Source organism: Oncorhynchus gorbuscha, linkage group LG21 (assembly GCF_021184085.1).
Source record: "Oncorhynchus gorbuscha isolate QuinsamMale2020 ecotype Even-year linkage group LG21, OgorEven_v1.0, whole genome shotgun sequence".
Classification (NCBI taxonomy): domain Eukaryota; kingdom Metazoa; phylum Chordata; class Actinopteri; order Salmoniformes; family Salmonidae; genus Oncorhynchus; species Oncorhynchus gorbuscha.
In genome coordinates, this window is record NC_060193.1 from 11,579,831 (window position 1) to 11,598,779 (window position 18,949).

The 18,949-nt window shown below is 39.1% G+C and overlaps 1 protein-coding gene across 1 annotated transcript in view; it reads left to right on the forward strand.

Annotated features, from left to right (window-relative positions):
• Window positions 1-18,949, forward strand: part of LOC124008814 (collagen alpha-6(IV) chain-like) — a 276,756-nt gene that overhangs the window by 190,923 nt on the left and 66,884 nt on the right. The window contains exons 7-12 of the mRNA XM_046320380.1: window positions 2,371-2,427; window positions 2,818-2,853; window positions 3,063-3,125; window positions 6,522-6,557; window positions 15,585-15,626; window positions 18,666-18,755. Coding sequence (XP_046176336.1) covers window positions 2,371-2,427; window positions 2,818-2,853; window positions 3,063-3,125; window positions 6,522-6,557; window positions 15,585-15,626; window positions 18,666-18,755 — 324 coding nt within the window. The remainder of the gene's footprint in view (window positions 1-2,370; window positions 2,428-2,817; window positions 2,854-3,062; window positions 3,126-6,521; window positions 6,558-15,584; window positions 15,627-18,665; window positions 18,756-18,949) is intronic.

Genomic DNA, 18,949 nt, shown 5'->3' on the forward strand with positions numbered 1-18,949 from the left:
TAGTCTCAGGTTTTCGGGGTCTCTGTTTTTGATTGGACAGGTTTCTCAATTTCTTTCTGAGGTTTTTGCATTCTTCATCAAACCATTTGTCATTGTTGTTCATTTTCGTCGGTTTTGCATTTGATTTTTTTTTTTTGATAGGGAAGCTGAGAGATCAAAAATACTGTTTAGGGTTTCCACTGCCAAGTTTACACCTTCAATATTACAGTGAAAGGTTTTGTCCAGAAAGTATTTTTCTTCCATCTACAGCATTTCTTAATATTATTCAGTTCCTTTGGCTTTGATGCCTCATGATTGAGTATTTCTCTGTTCAAGTAAACTGTGATTTTGCTGTGGTCTGATAGGGGTGTCAGAGGACTGACTGTGAACGCTCTGAGAGACTCTGGGTTGAGGTCAGTGATAAAGTAGTCTACAGTACTACTGCCAAGAGATGAGCTATAGGTGTACCTACCATAGGAGTCCCCTCTAAGCTTACCATTGACTATGTACATACTGTCGTGTCTTTGGCTGTGCCAAATTAAGTGATATGCTATTCTATTCTATAAAATCCTTTCTCTGTAATTAATATTACCTGATTGAGCTAATCATGTAAATGTAATTAACTAGAAAGTCGGGGCACCACAAAATAATATTTTAGAGCTGTTATCTTCTGAATAAACTCTTAAAGACCTAGTAATATTTTACATCAATAGCAGTCAATATTAATCGTCACATTATTTCAGTCTCATCTGAAAGTTGTAAATTCTTGGTTATCTTCACGAACTCTGGCTCATAAGTTGAATCAGCAATACAAAATTGGGTTTAATTATTTATTAAATACCTAACTAATCACACAGAATTACACATACACAGAATGAACCATACCTTGATTACAAATGATGTCATAAAGGAAAATGTCCCTAGCGGACGGAACAGATATGACAGCTGGTTACAAAAATAAAAGGGGCTGGGTTTGAGTGAAAGAGCGGGAAGACTGAGGAACAAAGGGGCGAAGCTGTGCTATCGTACATACAGTATCTTATGCATTCTAAATTACCGCCCATTTGGAAAAGGAAAATGCAATAAATATTTACTCTGAGCTGCGCTTCAGTAGGTTGGTGCTAGATGGAAGGCCGTGTTGCCAAACCGAGTCCTTTGTCCTTTGTCCTTTGAAGAGTGTCTCTGGTGGTGAACGGGATACGTTGTAGTGTTGTCTTTGTGTGGTAGATGGGATCCTCTGTCCGTCCTTTCCTAGCCCACATTTACAGCTGCTGTTGCTAACTCATCAGCTAGGATGTCTCACTTCTTTAGTGAGTAAGAGTTCAAAGTTCATACCATTCACAACCAAACCTCACGCTGAGGTTGGCTTAGTTCTGTAGTTGACATGTTAGTCCTTTCAACTTATGGACCGTCGTCCTCATGTCCTCGGCACAGGAGGTTACATTTTCGTCAAGGGCTTATATAGTGGAGGGAGAATGGTGTATTTTCATAGTTTTATAACCCATGTCTCTTCAGAGGGGTGGTCCACTGATTGAGCAGAGCCCTAACCTTATGAAAACCCAAATTTCTCATTTGGAAGATAAAATTACATTTAATATTTTCAACAATAATTTTATATTCAAACATTTAAATTGCATAACAATTCCATGTGAATCTATAATGTGTAGACTTTCCACTGTACCATTTATATGTCATCATATCATTGATGAGAATGTCTCAGATGACAACCCAAACTGACGTCATATTCATTAAGTACCACTGCATATGTTCAAATGGTTGGATTACCAGAATATGGTTCATTTCCCCCACCTACTGATGTTCCCAGAATCTCTGTTTAACAAAGGCTATTCAAGAGTCCCTTTGTAGAGTCAAGAGAGAGGGAAGGGAGAAAGGTATTTATGGGGGGGGTCATAAACCTTACCCACAGGCCAACGTCATGACAATACCCAGTGTGACCTGCAGGAGTTGTGAACCGTTTTTGTCGGTTATGCTGTCGTAGTTGTGTCTAAGGGGGCATATGGGGGAGGGAATGCTGTCACCTCCAGGTAGGTGTTTATCCCCCTTTGTGCTGAGACTGTCATGTTCTTGTCCAGTTCTGGAATTTAGGTCACCACAGACTAGTACATGTCACTGGGCCTGGAAATGATTGATTTCCTCCTCCAGGATGGAAAAGCTGTCTTTGTTAAAGTATGGGGATTCTAGTGGGGAGTGTATACCGTAGGTAGAACACAGGAGGATATTTTTCTCTTTTGAGATAATTTCCTTTTACATTTCTGGCCAAATGTAAAATGTTCCTGTTTTGATTAATTTAATAGAGTGAGTTAGGTGTGCACTATACCAAATTAGCTTCCCTGTGTCACACCAATCTCACTCTCTGTCTCTCTCTCTCAGGGGCCTACGGGTCCTAAAGGGCAGAAGGGAGAACCTGTATATGTTGGAAACAGAGGGGTAACGTATACACACACACACACACACACACACACACACACACACACACACACACACACACACACACACACACACACACACACACACACACACACACACACACACACACACACACACACACACACAGAAGAATGTTATAGGAAAAGTTTGACTTCCATGCCTCTCCACCTCCTTTCCTGTTGTCCTATCCTGGAGATTGTTTAGAGGAAGGGGGATAATGTTGTTGCTATGACATCATCCTGTGCCATCCATTGAGGTCGGTCTGAAACACCCTCCCTGCCTCCCTCGTCTCCTCCCTCGTCTCCTCCCTCACTCCCCTACATCTATATGTATGTTTATAATGAAGTAAGGCCAGTTGTTTAACTCACAGTTGGTCTTGTCTCCTGACAGGGAGCTCCTGGTTTACCTGGACTGGACGGTGTACCTGTAAGGCAACTAATTCCTAGACATCAATATACTATACTTCATGATGTATATGTGGTGTAATTGATAACTTGATATGTTCCTGACCCAGTTCTAAAGGGTTCTATGTGTTCTGTGTTCCTGACCGGGTTCTATGTGTTCTGTGTTCCTGACCGGGTTCTATGTGTTCTGTGTTCCTGACCCATCTCTATGCATTCTGTTTCTCTTCTCAGGGTCCTAGAGGCCCTAATGGAAGGCCTGGTGACATCGGCCCCAGTGGTCCTGATGGATTCCTTGTATGTGCACACACAAACACACACATAGACAGATACACACATAGAACCACACACAAACACACACATAAACAGATACACACATAGAACCACACACAAACACACACATAAACAGATACACACATAGAACCACACACAAACACACACATAAACAGATACACACATAGAACCACACACAAACACACACATAAACAGATACACACATAGAACCACACACAAACACACACATAAACAGATACACACATAGAACCACACACAAACACACACATAAACAGATACACACACAGAACCACACACAAACACACACATAAACAGATACACACATAGAACCACACACAAACACACACATAAACAGATACACACATAAATAGATACACACATAAACAGATACACACATAGAACCACACACAAACACACACATAGACAGATACACACACAGAACCACACACAAACACACACATAGACAGATACACACATAGAACCACACACACATAAACAGATACACACATAGAACCACACACAAACACACACATAAACAGATACACACATAGAACCACACACAAACACACACATAAACAGATACACACACAGAACCACACACAAACACACACATAAACAGATACACACATAGAACCACACACAAACACACACATAAACAGATACACACATAGAACCACACACAAACACACACATAAACAGATACACACATAGAACCACACACAAACACACACATAAACAGATACACACATAGAACCACACACAAACACACACATAAACAGATACACACAGAACCACACACAAACACACACATAAACAGATACACACATAGAACCACACACAAACACACACATAAACAGATACACACATAGAACCACACACAAACACACACATAAACAGATACACACATAGAACCACACACAAACACACACATAAACAGATACACACATAGAACCACACACAAACACACATAAACAGATACACACATAGAACCACACACAAACACACACATAAACAGATACACACATAGAACCACACACAAACACACACATAAACAGATACACACATAGAACCACACACAAACACACACATAAACAGATACACACATAGAACCACACACAAACACACACATAAACAGATACACACATAGAACCACACACAAACACACACATAAACAGATACACACACAGAACCACACACAAACATACACATAAACAGATACACACACAGAACCACACACAAACACACACATAGACAGATACACACACAGAACCACACACAAACACACACATAGACAGATACACACACAGAACCACACACACACACAAACACACACATAGACAGATACACACAGAACCACACACAAACACACACATAGACAGAACCACACACAAACACACACATAGACAGATACACACACACAGAACCACACACAAACACACACATAGACAGATACACACACAGAACCACACACACACACAAACACACACATAGACAGATACACACAGAACCACACACAAACACACACATAGACAGAACCACACACAAACACACACATAGACAGATACACACACAGAACCACACACACATACAAACACACACATAGACAGATACACACACACACACACACACAGAACTACACACACACACATAGACAGATACACACACAGAACCACACACACACACACAGAGAACCACACACACACACACACACACACACACACACACACACACACACACACACACACACACACACACACACACACACACACACACACACACACACACACACACACACACACAGATACACACACACACACACAAACACACACAGACAGATACACACACACACACACAGAACCACACACAGAACCACACACACACACACATAGACAGATACACACACAGACAGATACACACACACAAACACACAAACAGAACCACACACACACTCAGACAGACACACACACACTCAGACAGACAGACAGACAGACCTGTCTATTCTACAGAAGCTACTTTATCCCAAGCAGTGTCATGACAACCATCACATTACACCAAATGTTGGTCATGTTTAATCTAGACGAATTACAGTAATATGACTAAAGCTCATGACTTGTCATGTTTAATCTAGACATGAATTAATGTGACTAAAGCTGTTGACTTGTCATGTTTAATCTAGACATGAATTAATAGGACTAAAGCTGTTGACTTGTCATGTTTAATCTAGACATGAATTAATATGACTAAAGCTGTTGACTTGTCATGTTTAATCTAGATGAATTAATATGACTAAAGCTGTTGACTTGTCATGTTTAATCTAGATGAATTAATAGGACTAAAGCTGTTGACTTGTCATGTTTAATCTAGATGAATTAATATGACTAAAGCTGTTGACTTGTCATGTTTAATCTAGATGAATTAATATGACTAAAGCTGTTGACTTGTCATGTTTAATCTAGATGAATTAATGTGACTAAAGCTGTTGACTTGTCATGTTTAATCTAGATGAATTAATATGACTAAAGCTGTTGACTTGTCATGTTTAATCTAGACATGAATTAATAGGACTAAAGCTGTTGACTTGTCATGTTTAATCTAGATGAATTAATATGACTAAAGCTGTTGACTTGTCATGTTTAATCTAGACATGAATTAATAGGACTAAAGCTGTTGACTTGTCATGTTTAATCTAGATGAATTAATATGACTAAAGCTGTTGACTTGTCATGTTTAATCTAGATGAATTAATATGACTAAAGCTGTTGACTTGTCATGTTTAATCTAGATGAATTAATATGACTAAAGCTGTTGACTTGTCATGTTTAATCTAGATGAATTAATATGACTAAAGCTGTTGACTTGTCATGTTTAATCTAGATGAATTAATATGACTAAAGCTGTTGATTTGTCATGTTTAATCTAGATGAATTAATAGACTAAAGCTGTTGACTTGTCATGTTTAATCTAGATGAATTAATGTGACTAAAGCTGTTGACTTGTCATGTTTAATCTAGATGAATTAATATGACTAAAGCTGTTGACTTGTCATGTTTAATCTAGATGAATTAATATGACTAAAGCTGTTGACTTGTCATGTTTAATCTAGATGAATTAATAGGACTAAAGCTGTTGACTTGTCATGTTTAATCTAGACATGAATTAATAGGACTAAAGCTGTTGACTTGTCATGTTTAATCTAGATGAATTAATATGACTAAAGCTGTTGACTTGTCATGTTTAATCTAGACATGAATTAATAGGACTAAAGCTGTTGACTTGTCATGTTTAATCTAGATGAATTAATATGACTAAAGCTCGTGACTTGGGGGAACATACTTGTCTTTATTGTCTGTTAATTAATGACTGACTGACTTCCTGTATTTGTGTTGTGTTCTTCTCCAGGGTAATCCAGGTCCCCCCGGTCCCCCTGGTCCTGTAGTAAGTACTGGACAACACTAGACACTTGACCTCTGACCTGAGAGTACTGGACAACACTAGACACTTGACCTCTGACCTGAGAGTACTGGACAACACTAGACACTTGACCTCTGACCTGAGAGTACTGGACAACACTAGACACTTGACCTCTGACCTGAGAGTACTGGACAACACTAGACAGCTGACCTCTGACATCAGTGTAATAACATCACCAAACAGATAGCCGTTTGCTTAATGTTGCTTTTGTTGTTAATTAATGTAGATTGCCTATTATATGGCTAATTCTAGGATTATTGTATAGTAAAAGCATTAGCTGACACACACCCACAAATATTTGTAGAGGTAGTGACTAATGAAAAGCAAAGTCCCTTCGGAAAGTATTCAGACTCCTTGACTTTTTCCACATTTTATTACATTACAATTATTTTAAAAAATGTTTTAATAATAATCTGATTTATCTACACAAACCCCATAATGACAAAGCAAAAAAAGTTTTTTAGAAATTGTTGCTAATTTATAAAAACAAAACTGAAATATCACATTTACATAAGTATTCAGACCCTTTACTCAGTACTTTGTTGAAGCACCTTTGGCAGCGATTACAGCCTCAAGTCTCCTTGGGTACACCTGTTTTTAGGGAGTTTCTCCCATTCTTACCTGCAGATCGTCTTAAGCTCTGTCAGATTGGATGGGGAGCATTGCTGCACAGCTATTTTCAGGTTTGATCGGGTTTAAGTCTGGGCTCTGACTGGGCCACTCAAGGACATTCAGAGAGTTGTCCCGAAGCCACTCCTGCTTTGTCTTAGCTGTGTGCTTAGGTCATGGGGTGGCCGGTCCTCTTCTGGCTGTGCCCCCCCCCCCCCCCACCACCACCACCCTGCCCCCCCTTCTAGCTCTGACTCTACTGACAGCTACGTTATTGAGGTAAAATGTACTTTCTATGGCTGTGATATGTGGTTGTCCCACCTAGCTATCTGAAGATGAATGTACTGACTGTAATATGTGGTTGTCCCACCTAGTTATCTGTAGATGAATGTACTGACTGTAATATGTGGTTGTCCCACCTAGCTATCTGTAGATGAATGTACTGACTGTAATATGTGGTTGTCCCACCTAGCTATCTGTAGATGAATGTACTGACTGTAATATGTGGTTGTCCCACCTAGCTATCTGTAGATGAATGTACTGACTGTAATATGTGGTTGTCCCACCTAGCTATCTGTAGATGAATGTACTGACTGTAATATGTGGTTGTCCCACCTAGCTATCTGTAGATGAATGTACTGACTGTAATATGTGGTTGTTACCTAGCTATCTGTAGATGAATGTACTGACTGTAATATGTGGTTGTCCCACCTAGCTATCTGAAGATGAATGTACTGACTGTAATATGTGGTTGTTATCTAGCTATCTGTAGATGAATGTACTGACTGTAATATGTGGTTGTCCCACCTAGCTATCTGAAGATGAATGTACTGACTGTAATATGTGGTTGTTATCTAGCTATCTGAAGATGAATGTACTGACTGTAATATGTGGTTGTTATCTAGCTATCTGTAGATGAATGTACTGACTGTAATATGTGGTTGTTATCTAGCTATCTGTAGATGAATGTACTGACTGTAATATGTGGTTGTCCCACCTAGCTATCTGTAGATGAATGTACTGACTGTAATATGTGGTTGTTATCTAGCTATCTGTAGATGAATGTACTGACTGTAATATGTGGTTGTCCCACCTAGCTATCTGTAGATGAATGTACTGACTGTAATATGTGGTTGTCCCACCTAGCTATCTGAAGATGAATGTACTGACTGTAATATGTGGTTGTCCCACCTAGCTATCTGTAGATGAATGTACTGACTGTAATATGTGGTTGTTATCTAGCTATCTGTAGATGAATGTACTGACTGTAATATGTGGTTGTTATCTAGCTATCTGTAGATGAATGTACTGACTGTAATATGTGGTTGTTACCTAGCTATCTGAAGATGAATGTACTGACTGTAATATGTGGTTGTCCCATCTAGCTATCTGAAGATGAATGTACTGACTGTAATATGTGGTTGTTATCTAGCTATCTGAAGATGAATGTACTGACTGTAATATGTGGTTGTTACCTAGCTATCTGTAGATGAATGTACTGACTGTAATATGTGGTTGTTATCTAGCTATCTGAAGATGAATGTACTGACTGTAATATGTGGTTGTTATCTAGCTATCTGAAGATGAATGTACTGACTGTAATATGTGGTTGTTATCTAGCTATCTGTAGATGAATGTACTGACTGTAATATGTGGTTGTCCCACCTAGCTATCTGTAGATGAATGTACTGACTGTAATATGTGGTTGTTATCTAGCTATCTGAAGATGAATGTACTGACTGTAATATGTGGTTGTTATCTAGCTATCTGTAGATGAATGTACTGACTGTAATATGTGGTTGTCCCACCTAGCTATCTGTAGATGAATGAACTGACTGTAATATGTGGTTGTCCCACCTAGCTATCTGAAGATGAATGTACTGACTGTAATATGTGGTTGTCCCACCTAGCTATCTGAAGATGAATGTACTGACTGTAATATGTGGTTGTTATCTAGCTATCTGAAGATGAATGTACTGACTGTAATATGTGGTTGTTATCTAGCTATCTGTAGATGAATGTACTGACTGTAATATGTGGTTGTTATCTAGCTATCTGAAGATGAATGTACTGACTGTAATATGTGGTTGTTATCTAGCTATCTGAAGATGAATGTACTGACTGTAATATGTGGTTGTTATCTAGCTATCTGAAGATGAATGTACTGACTGTAATATGTGGTTGTTATCTAGCTATCTGAAGATGAATGTACTGACTGTAATATGTGGTTGTTATCTAGCTATCTGTAGATGAATGTACTGACTGTAATATGTGGTTGTTATCTAGCTATCTGTAGATGAATGTACTGACTGTAATATGTGGTTGTTATCTAGCTATCTGAAGATGAATGTACTGACTGTAATATGTGGTTGTTATCTAGCTATCTGAAGATGAATGTACTGACTGTAATATGTGGTTGTTATCTAGCTATCTGTAGATGAATGTACTGACTGTAATATGTGGTTGTTATCTAGCTATCTGAAGATGAATGTACTGACTGTGATATGTGGTTGTTATCTAGCTATCTGTAGATGAATGTACTGACTGTAATATGTGGTTGTCCCACCTAGCTATCTGAAGATGAATGTACTGACTGTAATATGTGGTTGTCCCACCTAGCTATCTGAAGATGAATGTACTGACTGTAATATGTGGTTGTTATCTAGCTATCTGTAGATGAATGTACTGACTGTAATATGTGGTTGTTATCTAGCTATCTGTAGATGAATGTACTGACTGTAATATGTGGTTGTCTCACCTAGCTATCTGTAGATGAATGTACTGACTGTAATATGTGGTTGTCCCACCTAGCTATCTGAAGATGAATGTACTGACTGTAATATGTGGTTGTCCCACCTAGCTATCTGTAGATGAATGTACTGACTGTAATATGTGGTTGTCCCACCTAGCTATCTGTAGATGAATGTACTGACTGTAATATGTGGTTGTCTCACCTAGCTATCTGTAGATGAATGTACTGACTGTAATATGTGGTTGTCCCACCTAGCTATCTGTAGATGAATGTACTGACTGTAATATGTGGTTGTCCCACCTAGCTATCTGAAGATGAATGTACTGACTGTAATATGTGGTTGTTATCTAGCTATCTGTAGATGAATGTACTGACTGTAATATGTGGTTGTTATCTAGCTATCTGAAGATGAATGTACTGACTGTAATATGTGGTTGTTATCTAGCTATCTGTAGATGAATGTACTGACTGTAATATGTGGTTGTTATCTAGCTATCTGTAGATGAATGTACTGACTGTAATATGTGGTTGTTATCTAGCTATCTGAAGATGAATGTACTGACTGTAATATGTGGTTGTTATCTAGCTATCTGTAGATGAATGTACTGACTGTAATATGTGGTTGTCCCACCTAGCTATCTGTAGATGAATGTACTGACTGTAATATGTGGTTGTTATCTAGCTATCTGTAGATGAATGTACTGACTGTAATATGTGGTTGTTATCTAGCTATCTGTAGATGAATGTACTGACTGTAATATGTGGTTGTTATCTAGCTATCTGAAGATGAATGTACTGACTGTAATATGTGGTTGTCCCACCTAGCTATCTGTAGATGAATGTACTGACTGTAATATGTGGTTGTTATCTAGCTATCTGAAGATGAATGTACTGACTGTAATATGTGGTTGTTATCTAGCTATCTGAAGATGAATGTACTGACTGTAATATGTGGTTGTTATCTAGCTATCTGAAGATGAATGTACTGACTGTAATATGTGGTTGTTATCTAGCTATCTGTAGATGAATGTACTGACTGTAATATGTGGTTGTTATCTAGCTATCTGTAGATGAATGTACTGACTGTAATATGTGGTTGTCCCACCTAGCTATCTGTAGATGAATGTACTGACTGTAATATGTGGTTGTTATCTAGCTATCTGTAGATGAATGTACTGACTGTAATATGTGGTTGTCCCACCTAGCTATCTGTAGATGAATGTACTGACTGTAATATGTGGTTGTCCCACCTAGCTATCTGTAGATGAATGTACTGACTGTAATATGTGGTTGTTATCTAGCTATCTGAAGATGAATGTACTGACTGTAATATGTGGTTGTTATCTAGCTATCTGAAGATGAATGTACTGACTGTAATATGTGGTTGTTATCTAGCTATCTGTAGATGAATGTACTGACTGTAATATGTGGTTGTCCCACCTAGCTATCTGTAGATGAATGTACTGACTGTAATATGTGGTTGTCCCACCTAGCTATCTGTAGATGAATGAACTGACTGTAATATGTGGTTGTCCCACCTAGCTATCTGTAGATGAATGAACTGACTGTAATATGTGGTTGTTATCTAGCTATCTGTAGATGAATGAACTGACTGTAATATGTGGTTGTCCCACCTAGCTATCTGAAGATGAATGAACTGACTGTAATATGTGGTTGTTATCTAGCTATCTGTAGATGAATGTACTGACTGTAATATGTGGTTGTCCCACCTAGCTATCTGTAGATGAATGTACTGACTGTAATATGTGGTTGTTATCTAGCTATCTGTAGATGAATGTACTGACTGTAATATGTGGTTGTTATCTAGCTATCTGTAGATGAATGTACTGACTGTAATATGTGGTTGTTATCTAGCTATCTGTAGATGAATGTACTGACTGTAATATGTGGTTGTTATCTAGCTATCTGAAGATGAATGTACTGACTGTAATATGTGGTTGTTATCTAGCTATCTGTAGATGAATGTACTGACTGTAATATGTGGTTGTTATCTAGCTATCTGTAGATGAATGTACTGACTGTAATATGTGGTTGTTATCTAGCTATCTGAAGATGAATGTACTGACTGTAATATGTGGTTGTTATCTAGCTATCTGTAGATGAATGTACTGACTGTAATATGTGGTTGTTATCTAGCTATCTGTAGATGAATGTACTGACTGTAATATGTGGTTGTTATCTAGCTATCTGAAGATGAATGTACTGACTGTAATATGTGGTTGTTATCTAGCTATCTGTAGATGAATGTACTGACTGTAATATGTGGTTGTCCCACCTAGCTATCTGTAGATGAATGTACTGACTGTAATATGTGGTTGTTATCTAGCTATCTGTAGATGAATGTACTGACTGTAATATGTGGTTGTTATCTAGCTATCTGTAGATGAATGTACTGACTGTAATATGTGGTTGTCCCACCTAGCTATCTGTAGATGAATGTACTGACTGTAATATGTGGTTGTCCCACCTAGCTATCTGTAGATGAATGTACTGACTGTAATATGTGGTTGTTATCTAGCTATCTGAAGATGAATGTACTGACTGTAATATGTGGTTGTTATCTAGTTATCTGAAGATGAATGTACTGACTGTAATATGTGGTTGTTATCTAGCTATCTGAAGATGAATGTACTGACTGTAATATGTGGTTGTTATCTAGCTATCTGTAGATGAATGTACTGACTGTAATATGTGGTTGTTATCTAGCTATCTGTAGATGAATGTACTGACTGTAATATGTGGTTGTCCCACCTAGCTATCTGTAGATGAATGTACTGACTGTAATATGTGGTTGTTATCTAGCTATCTGTAGATGAATGTACTGACTGTAATATGTGGTTGTCCCACCTAGCTATCTGTAGATGAATGTACTGACTGTAATATGTGGTTGTCCCACCTAGCTATCTGTAGATGAATGTACTGACTGTAATATGTGGTTGTTATCTAGCTATCTGAAGATGAATGTACTGACTGTAATATGTGGTTGTTATCTAGCTATCTGAAGATGAATGTACTGACTGTAATATGTGGTTGTTATCTAGCTATCTGTAGATGAATGTACTGACTGTAATATGTGGTTGTCCCACCTAGCTATCTGTAGATGAATGTACTGACTGTAATATGTGTGTCCCACCTAGCTATCTGTAGATGAATGAACTGACTGTAATATGTGGTTGTCCCACCTAGCTATCTGAAGATGAATGAACTGACTGTAATATGTGGTTGTTATCTAGCTATCTGTAGATGAATGAACTGACTGTAATATGTGGTTGTCCCACCTAGCTATCTGAAGATGAATGAACTGACTGTAATATGTGGTTGTTATCTAGCTATCTGTAGATGAATGTACTGACTGTAATATGTGGTTGTCCCATCTAGCTATCTGTAGATGAATGTACTGACTGTAATATGTGGTTGTTATCTAGCTATCTGTAGATGAATGTACTGACTGTAATATGTGGTTGTTATCTAGCTATCTGTAGATGAATGTACTGACTGTAATATGTGGTTGTTATCTAGCTATCTGTAGATGAATGTACTGACTGTAATATGTGGTTGTTATCTAGCTATCTGAAGATGAATGTACTGACTGTAATATGTGGTTGTTATCTAGCTATCTGTAGATGAATGTACTGACTGTAATATGTGGTTGTTATCTAGCTATCTGAAGATGAATGTACTGACTGTAATATGTGGTTGTTATCTAGCTATCTGAAGATGAATGTACTGACTGTAATATGTGGTTGTTATCTAGCTATCTGAAGATGAATGTACTGACTGTAATATGTGGTTGTTATCTAGCTATCTGAAGATGAATGTACTGACTGTAATATGTGGTTGTTACCTAGCTATCTGAAGATGAATGTACTGACTGTAATATGTGGTTGTTATCTAGCTATCTGTAGATGAATGTACTGACTGTAATATGTGGTTGTTATCTAGCTATCTGAAGATGAATGTACTGACTGTAATATGTGGTTGTTATCTAGCTATCTGAAGATGAATGTACTGACTGTAATATGTGGTTGTTATCTAGCTATCTGTAGATGAATGTACTGACTGTAATATGTGGTTGTTATCTAGCTATCTGTAGATGAATGTACTGACTGTAATATGTGGTTGTTATCTAGCTATCTGTAGATGAATGTACTGACTGTAATATGTGGTTGTTATCTAGCTATCTGTAGATGAATGTACTGACTGTAATATGTGGTTGTTATCTAGCTATCTGAAGATGAATGTACTGACTGTAATATGTGGTTGTTATCTAGCTATCTGAAGATGAATGTACTGACTGTAATATGTGGTTGTTATCTAGCTATCTGAAGATGAATGTACTGACTGTAATATGTGGTTGTTACCTAGCTATCTGAAGATGAATGTACTGACTGTAATATGTGGTTGTTACCTAGCTATCTGAAGATGAATGTACTGACTGTAATATGTGGTTGTTATCTAGCTATCTGTAGATGAATGTACTGACTGTAATATGTGGTTGTTATCTAGCTATCTGAAGATGAATGTACTGACTGTAATATGTGGTTGTTATCTAGCTATCTGAAGATGAATGTACTGACTGTAATATGTGGTTGTTATCTAGCTATCTGAAGATGAATGTACTGACTGTAATATGTGGTTGTTATCTAGCTATCTGAAGATGAATGTACTGACTGTAATATGTGGTTGTTATCTAGCTATCTGAAGATGAATGTACTGACTGTAATATGTGGTTGTTATCTAGCTATCTGAAGATGAATGTACTGACTGTAATATGTGGTTGTTACCTAGCTATCTGAAGATGAATGTACTGACTGTAATATGTGGTTGTTATCTAGCTATCTGTAGATGAATGTACTGACTGTAATATGTGGTTGTTATCTAGCTATCTGTAGATGAATGTACTGACTGTAATATGTGGTTGTTATCTAGCTATCTGTAGATGAATGTACTGACTGTAATATGTGGTTGTTATCTAGCTATCTGTAGATGAATGTACTGACTGTAATATGTGGTTGTTATCTAGCTATCTGTAGATGAATGTACTGACTGTAATATGTGGTTGTTATCTAGCTATCTGTAGATGAATGTACTGACTGTAATATGTGGTTGTTATCTAGCTATCTGTAGATGAATGTACTGACTGTAATATGTGGTTGTTATCTAGCTATCTGTAGATGAATGTACTGACTGTAATATGTGGTTGTTATCTAGCTATCTGTAGATGAATGTACTGACTGTAATATGTGGTTGTTATCTAGCTATCTGTAGATGAATGTACTGACTGTAATATGTGGTTGTTATCTAGTTATCTGAAGATGAATGTACTGACTGTAATATGTGGTTGTTATCTAGCTATCTGAAGATGAATGTACTGACTGTAAGCGTCTGCTAAATGACTAACATTTAAAAATATTAAATGTGTTTCTTTCTTTCCTTTTAGTCTAGGTTTATTGAGATACATGATATGTATTTAGTCCCTATTAGAAACGTTGGTTTCAGTAGACTTCCATTGAGATTGTAGACTTCATACCGTTACACTCGTGCTGTTATAATGCCTGTCCCATGTAGGCCCATGTTTTCCAAATGCAAAACCCGCTCTTGTTTTCCAGGGGAGCCCCAGCCTCGGCTTCCGTGGGGAACCAGGAGCTAAGGTACTCATCGTTACCAAATAACACAAGCCCCCCTATTCTACCTAGTTGAATTAGTTGACCTGTTAATTGTTGAGGGCATTTCTGATAGAATGTACGCACCGTTATAACACAACTAGGAGTACCCGTCACTACCCTACGTAACCCTTCTTATCACTGATACAGTCATTTATTTATTATATCACTTTATTACATTTTAGCTTCCTATTCACTCATTCCACTCAACCATGAACACATTTAAGAATGGAAACGTGTAGCGAGATTTAGACTTTAGAAATATGACATCAGTTGCTTCCCATATGATACCCTGTATAGTGCACCACTTTTGACTATAGCCCTATGGGCCCTGGGAAGAGGCTACCATTTGGGATACAGACATAATTCACACCTCTGCATCAGTAACCTTTCACCCCTCTGTATCAGTAACCTTTCACCCCTATGTACCAGTAACCTTTCACCCCTCTGTATCAGTAACCTTTCACCCCTCTGTATCAGTAACCTTTCACCCCTCTGTATCAGTAACCTTTCACCCCTCTGTATCAGTAACCTTTAACCCCTCTGTATTAGTAACCTTTCACACCTCTGTATTAGTAACCTTTCACACCTCTGTATCAGTAACCTTTCACCCCTCTGTATCAGTAACCTTTCACCCCTCTGTATCAGTAACCTTTCACACCTCTGTATCAGTAACCTTTCACCCCTCTGTATCAGTAACCTTTCACCCCTCTGTATCAGTAACCTTTCACCCCTCTGTATCAGTAACCTTTCACCCCTCTGTATCAGTAACCTTTAACCCTGTATCAGTCTGTATCAGTAACCTTTCACCCCTCTGTATCAGTAACCTTTCACCCCTCTGTATCAGTAACCTTTCACCCCTCTGTATTAGTAACCTTTCACACCTCTGTATCAGTAACCTTTCACCCCTCTGTATCAGTAACCTTTCACCCCTCTGTATCAGTAACCTTTCACCCCTCTGTATCAGTAACCTTTCACCCCTCTGTATCAGTAACCTTTAACCCCTCTGTATCAGTAACCTTTCACCCCTCTGTATCAGTAACCTTTCACCCCTCTGTATCAGTAACCTTTCACCCCTCAGTATCAGTATCCTTTTACCCCTCTGTATCAATCAAACTAAAGACAGCAGGCTTATGGTTTTCTAGCTGTGTTTTGTGTGTGTGTGTGTGTGGTTGAAGTACATGATTGTGGTTGTCTGTCTGACCTCTGTGTGCATGTCATCTATCTTGGTGATGGTTTGACACATCCTCCTCACCTCTATTCAACCCCCTTCCATCTCTCCCCACCTTTCTCCAATGAAACAGGACCTCTACCCCCCCGCCCTCCTTCCACCCCTTCTTCCATCTCTCCCAACCTTTCTCCAATGAAACAGGACCTCTACCCCCCCGCCCTCCCTCCACCCCTACTTCCATCTCTCCTAAACTCCTCCCTCATCCCCCTCTTCTCTCTAGTTTTTCCACTAACACGTCTACCTCAAAATTTCACCCGTATCAGTGGAGGTTGGTGGGTGGAGATATAGGAGGATGCCTGGAATGGAATAAATGGAATGGTATCACTATAATATGTTATATAATACAGTTGAAGTCGGAAGTTTACATACACTTAGGTTGGAGTTATTAAAACTCGTTTTCCAACCACTCCACAAATTTCTTGTTAACAAGCTATAGTTTTGACAAGTTTAAATGTATTCGGCTAAGTTGTATGTAAACTTCCGACTTCAACTGTAGCTACCGTTCAGTTCACTCCATTTCAGTCATTATTAGGAGCTATCCTCCCCTCACTAGCCCCCTCTGGTTTGTTCCATCTCAATTATTAAAATATCACCTTGTCTTGAATGGTGTACAGTTTATTATTGCATGACAGTGCTGCCACTGGGATGACTGGAGCCCTATGGAGGCGGCCATTTTGTTTCTTATTCTGAATCTGATCTCGTATCAAATCTGATAAAAAAATGATCGAGATCTAAAATGTTATTGGATGGAGTACAGTTGTCATGTACCATTACAAAAACAACATGTTTCCTTACTGTTGGATGGCAGCTCAGAGATTATTCTAGTACTTTCCATCACCCCCATAATTTGACCTATGTATTGTCTGTAATGAGACTACCTTTAATTGGTCAAAACAGACACTTACATGTAGCATATCTATAACATTACCAACAAATAATATTCCTACTATATTGTATAATATTCCTTCAGTAAAAATGCTCTGCATTATATATTTCAAACCACATCATCTCTAAACTGTCATGTGGGTCGGCAGGCATGTCGTGTGGGTCGGCAGGCATGTCGTGTGGGTGGGCAGGCATGTCGTGTGGGTGGGCAGGCATGTCGTGTGGGTGGGCAGGCATGTCGTGTGGGTGGGCAGGCATGTCGTGTGGGTGGGCAGGCATGTCATGTGGGTGGGCAGGCATGTCGTGTGGGTGGGCAGGCATGTCGTGTGGGTGGGCAGGCATGTCGTGTGGGTGGGCAGGCATGTCATGTGAGTGGGCAGGCATGTCGTGGTCTGTGATTGGTGCTGGAATCACTTCCTCCAACTTCCTGTGTGGCTTTATTTCCCTTTATTTCCCTTAGGAAGAAAGATAATGTAGCCCAGAGCTCTCTCTGTTTCTCTCTCTGTTTCTCTCTCTGTTTCACTCTCTGTTTCACTCTCTTTCTCTCTCTGTCTTTCACTCCTTTCTCTCGTTCTTCTGATATTCCACCCTCTAGTATCTCATCCCCTACACCTCACTCTCTCATCTTCCTCTTTTCCTCCCTGTCTTCTTCTTTTATCACATCTCCTAACACTCTTTTTTATTTCATTTGTTTCCTATTTCTCCCACATCCCTCTTTCTTCATCCCTCCTTATTCCCCCTTATTCCCCCTTATTCCCCCTTATTCCCCATCTCTCTCTTTCTCGCTCCACATCTCACTCTTTCTATGTTTACCCCCCGCCCCCCCGCCTCTCAACATTCCAACCTCCTCATCCTCCGGTCTGATTGGCTGATGATGACTGACTGACAAGTGTTCTCCTCTGAATCACCAGGGCAACACGGGGCCACCCGGACCTCGAGGCGTGCCCGGCGACGAGCCGCTAGTAGGCTCATCTATTACCACCATCTACAAAGGAGATAAGGTAACACAGACAGGATCAGGAGGGGTGGGAGACTGAGGTGGTGTGGGGGGGGGGTGTCAATGCTGGGACTGATGTTGACTTGCCTCCATCTGGTCAAACTGATGTCCCTCTGCTTGTGGTGATGCTAATAACCAGCAGCTGTGCTGTCAGCTGTGGATGACATAATGAATGGTAGTGATACAGGTATTTGTGGA